The 5645-nt window shown below is 32.4% G+C and overlaps 1 protein-coding gene across 1 annotated transcript; it reads left to right on the top strand.

The window, feature by feature from the left end:
• The first annotated feature begins 3917 nt into the window (after positions 1–3917).
• LOC137637835 (rhodopsin-like) lies at positions 3918–5045 on the top strand. The gene has a single exon (XM_068369946.1). It carries the CDS (start codon positions 3918–3920, stop codon positions 5043–5045), a length of 1128 nt encoding a protein of 375 aa, XP_068226047.1.
• Positions 5046–5645: the final 600 nt, after the last annotated feature.

Here is a 5645-nt window from a genome sequence, read left to right as displayed (position 1 = left end):
AAACAAATATTTGTAAACAAAACATCATTGACATCCACGTGGTATGTATCAATATAACGGAAATTGGGCGCGTGACCTACACATGAAACATACAAACACACATCATATGCATGTCGATTTCGTTGTTGATAAACAAAGAGCAACGACTTTTAAGGCAATATTTTCAAACAAAACGTCAATTTCACTCAGAATTCGGACCAAGTGACCTTCGCAGGAAGACACGGGCTACGTATCAATATAACGGAAACTGATTGAGCATGGCATGAGTCAATTTGAGAGGTCATGGAACTGATGAGCTATGGCAAAAAGCTACTGCTATCGTTTTTCGTCTTCAAGGATACATGAAATTGTTTTTTTTTTTTTTTTTTTCGAATCGCCAGTATGTGTTTTTTTTTTTATATATATTATTCTGTTGATTGCATATTCATGACCTAGGTAAAGTAGTTTTCTGCCTCCTTTTGCAGTAGCGACAAACTCCACTTCAGTGGGTTCTGTGAAGATAAAAAATCCACTTATCTTGTAAAACGAGATATCAAGTAGTTTTGTTGTGAACATATCTATGGTTATATTTTATGTAATAAATATCTAATATATATCAATAGGAAAAGAATAAGGATTGCAATGGAAAACTGTGAATTTCCTATATAATTGGTTAAGAGAATAGGCCTACATAGGTTTTATCAGAAAAGATTTGGTCAATTGTAGAGCAAAGGTGGGCAATATGTTCTTTATGAAACCAAACCGTCTCTTAGTGTTAATCCCATCATTATTCTTTCCATAGCTCTTTGAATCCTAACTAGATTATGTTCTAAGGCATTAGTAAGACTTCAAGTTTCTGATACATAAGTTGTCATTGGTAGGACTCTCTGATTGAATATTTTTCTTTTTAAAGAAAGTGCCATTTTACTTTTCATCATCTCATTTTGTTCACCAAATGCTCACCATCACATGCTTATCATTATTATAATTTCAGTTTTGCGTCCAGGGGAAATTCTTACTGTCTGCCCTAAGTACGTATATTTATCAACAATCTCTAGGGGTTCATTCACAACTTGTATTTGTTGTCTCTCTGTATTTCCATTGAACATTATCTTAGCTTTACTCATATTCATTTTTAATACAACATTTTTCTTTCTCTATTCAAATCTTCTATCATATTTTGTATTTCCTCTCATGATTCTCAAAACAGATCTATGTCACCTGCAAATCTTAAGTTGTTAAAGTTTTCCCCATTAATATTAATTCCTACATTTTCCTAATCTAAATTCTTAAAGCCATGTTTCAAGTACGCTGTGAATAATTTAGGAGAGATGGGGTCTCCCTGTCTAACTCCTTTCTCAATCGAAATTTTCTCACTACCTTTATGTACTTACTGTATATATACCTTCAAGTGTTCTAATATAAGCTTAATCTATTCCTTATCATTGAAGGGCTTTTATTACAGCTGAAGTTTTGACAGAATCTAAAGCTTTCTTAGAGTCAATAAATACTATACATAATGGTTTGTCATACTGTGTTGATATTTTCATTGGCTGGTTAATTACATGAATAAGGTCAGTTGTTGAATACCCACTTCTAAAGACAGCCTTTTCTATTGGTTGATAAAGGTCTGGCTGTCTTTTATTTGGCCTAATATGATATATGTATATATTTTATATATTACGAAGATTAAAACTACTGGACGGTTATTTTTCAGGTCTCTTATGTCTCCCTTTAGGTAAATTAGCATAATGATAAAGTTTTTCCAAGGTGTATAGAGCGAGGTTTACTACTATGAAATCTCCTCCATCTATTATCAAATCAATTATTAGGAGATCTGCTGCTTTGCGTCTTTTCATGACTTTTATTGCATTTTTATTTTACTTCTCCTACTGTTACGTTTGGTACCGGTTCAGGTGTTTCATTATTTATATTGGAAAAGCTATTTTTTATATCACCATTGCATAGCATTGCACAGAAATCCTGTGCAAATTTTATCATTCCTTCTTTATTGTTGATAATATGTCCATCTGTAAGCAGTCCTAAAAGCAGTAATATATTATTCAGTATGTATATATATATATATATATATATATATATATATATGTATATATATATATATATATATATATATATATATATATATATGCATAAATATACATATGCCTATATATATATATATATATATATATATATGAATATTTACACACAAACACACACATATGTATGTGTATATATACATATACATATATATATATATATATATATATATATATATATATATATATATATATATATATGAATAGAAACCATATGCTGCATACACATGCATGTTTTAATTTATAATCACCTATTGTTACTTGTCAACACTATAACTTAAAATGATGATGGTAGTAATAATAATAATAATAATAATAATAATAATAATAATAATAATAATAATAATAATAATAACATAATGGAATAGCCATAATAAATAGGGTGTTAAATTGTTGAAGTCCCTTGAGTGTATTTCTTGACACGTGGTCCCACATCTAATGACGTTAGCCACATGAATAACTGTAATGGTGGATGGAATTGTTAAGTAAGAAGGACTTTTATACATGGGCGAGTAAATGACGGCAGGCTTTGCTCACTCAGTTATGATGGTGAAGTATAAAGGGGCTCCACACCTCCGAACTCTGTCTCATTGCATCGAGTAGTGAATCCAGGGCGTTTGCTCTTGGAACCTATCGAATCACGAACCCCTGCGAAGCATCTCGACAAGGTAAGTATTCCGCGAAACCATTCTGTTGGAATATTCATCTCTTTTACCTTAAAGAAAGATTGATTTTCCTGATGTTAAATCCAATATTCGAAAGTCTTCGTTGGATGTATGTGTATTGGAGTAGGCAATATAGCCTAAATGGAGTCATCCAAACCATATCAATCTAGTATAAGATTTATGAAATATCAAATATATATTAGTGCATGTGAAAGTATAATTCTTTAAATAATTTTATTTTCCATTCGTAATTGCTTCCATAAAAAAATAAATCCTCTTGATCGAAATGTCATTATTTGCATTGAATTTTTCATAAACTTAATGGGACAATTTTGTCTTATTCTCACACAGACAATATAATTTGTACATTTATTTTACTACGATCTATAGAACGGATTAAATTATCTTCACGATCAAAAAGTCATAAACATATCATTTACCATTTAAATTTATTTTGGTAACGTAACGAATTTTCATGAAAATCGTCAGCATAAAATTATCTCTTTATTCCAATATTGTCATCATTTGCTTCATGTATCTCAAGTTAACAAACTCAAGTAAAGGTCATACAGACTACAATTACCATAACATTATATTGTTATTGATGCTGAACATAGGAGAAATAAATTTTGCAAGATTAGTATTCTTCTGTTTACCTCTTCAATCTATCATGTATGTTTTAGGAAGGGTAAAACAAAACTCTTTAAGCTTTTATTTATTTTGTAATAAATCTTATAACTTTGTTAGTCATAGATTTCTACGAGTTAGAATTTCTTTCAAATTACGATTCATTACATCATTTATATATGTATAAGAAACCTACAATACTATTATTTATAAGATTCCTTCGAAGCTGGGACATACTTTGTGAGCATGACAACCCATCGTTTGTACTACATATTTATAATGCTTAAATTTAAAAAATTATTATGACAAAATCTAAACTCATGCATCTTTAGAGAGACATAATCGTAATTATCCACATAGAAAAAATATAAAGGCTCTAAAGTCTCTTATTTAGTCCTATTTTTAATTGCTACTATGCCTATTCGAATTCTTAATATCATAGTTATTGCTAATTTTTGGCATTTGTAGTTTTTCTAATATATTGGAAATAAGATATGAGATAAAATGATTTCGTAAAACTCGCTCTGGATTTTTTTCTATGTTACAGATGGGTTACTGGGATGATCCATCCAACATGGTTGGAAATAGCCTTCAAGAGTCTACTAATCCATATGGTAACTACACTGTAGTCGACAGGGTTCCTCGAGAGCTCTTAAGCCTTGTTGATGACCACTGGTACCAGTTCCCACCCATGAACCCACTTTGGTATGGTTTAGTTGGCGTCTGGATGTTCGTGATGGGCACTCTTGCAGTCTCTGGTAACTTCGTTGTCATCTGGGTCTTCATGAACACCAAATCTCTAAGGACGCCTTCAAACTTGTATGTTGTGAGTCTGGCTGTCTCTGACTTCTTCATGATGGCATGCATGTGTCCGCCAATTTTGATAAACTGTTACTATCAGATGTGGTCTTTCAGTGCTGTCTTCTGTCAAGTCTATGCTGCCATAGGTTCAACAATGGGAACTGCCTCCATCTGGGCCATGGTGTTAATTACGTCGGATCGTTACAACGTCATTGTAAAAGGCATTTCTGGAACACCTTTGACCACCAAAAGAGCTTTATTAAACGTTTTCGTTGTCATCTGGGTTAAAACTCTATTCTGGACTATCCTCCCATTCTTTGGATTCTGTAGGTATGTCCCAGAAGGTAACATGACTGCATGTGGTACTGACTATCTTACTGATGATCTTTGGTACCACATTTACCTCTGGCTCTACACTATTGATTGTTACTTGCTTCCTCTGGCTTTGATCATTTACTCCTATGCATTTATCCTAAAAGCTGTTTCCGCTCATGAGAAACAGATGCGTGAGCAGGCCAAGAAGATGGGAGTCAAGTCTCTGAGAAGCGACCCAGATGCCAAAAATAAATCAAACGAATGTCGTCTGGCTAAGGTTGCCCTCACAACAGTTTCTCTCTGGTTTATTGCATGGACACCCTATTGCATCATCAATATTGCTGGTATGCACTACAAGTCTATTGTCACTCCTCTCTTTTCCATTTGGGGCTCTGTTTTTGCAAAGGCCAATGCTGTCTACAACCCTATCATTTATGCCATTAGCCATCCCAAGTACCGAGCTGCTATGGAGAAGAAACTGCCCTGTCTCTCATGTGCAACTGAGAAGGAAGAAGACTCCTCTGTGTCTGAGACCACATCAACCAATGAAAAGTGCTAAATATTTTCTAATGACCATTTGACTACCGAATTACGAAGCATAATTGGGTGACGATCCAATTGTGAAGCGTAACTCCAAGTTGATGGAATTCTAAATCTCATGCTCTTGAAGATATGCAATCATATCGAGAAACTTCTTCGAGTTTATACGAAATGGTAGTTTGAATAAATTTCCTGCATCTAGAATTAGTTATTTTAACCTATATATGAATACATACATAAAAGGAAAAATACGATTACCCTTCTTTACTTACATGAAGGAATATTAGACCCAAATGAAATCAAAAGTTAAAGAAAAGTGATAATGATTTAGTAATCTGGAATTATAGATAATTAGTTTAATGAAATTAGATAATTAAACAAAATGATACAAATATTATATGAAAAATGTGTCACCTCCAGTAAAAATCAAGGTTTTGGGGTTATTTATAGAAAATGGTGGCAGATGGAAGTAACAACATCATTATCACGTCAATTATATGTCACATTTCTTAGCTTTACTCTTTAATTTACAATTGTTTCTTAACAACCAGTTATCAACAGTGACTTTATATATATTTCTCTAAAGTTATAAACCACACATTTAATAAAAAATGCTTAA

Source organism: Palaemon carinicauda, chromosome 3, assembly GCF_036898095.1.
Source record: "Palaemon carinicauda isolate YSFRI2023 chromosome 3, ASM3689809v2, whole genome shotgun sequence".
Taxonomy (NCBI): domain Eukaryota; kingdom Metazoa; phylum Arthropoda; class Malacostraca; order Decapoda; family Palaemonidae; genus Palaemon; species Palaemon carinicauda.
This window is presented reverse-complemented; position numbering and strand designations above follow the sequence as displayed.

What these genes read in the sequence shown, in the direction of transcription:
- LOC137637835 (XM_068369946.1), top strand. Translation starts at nt 3,918, where the DNA reads ATGGGTTACTGGGATGATCCATCCAACATGGTTGGAAATAGCCTTCAA.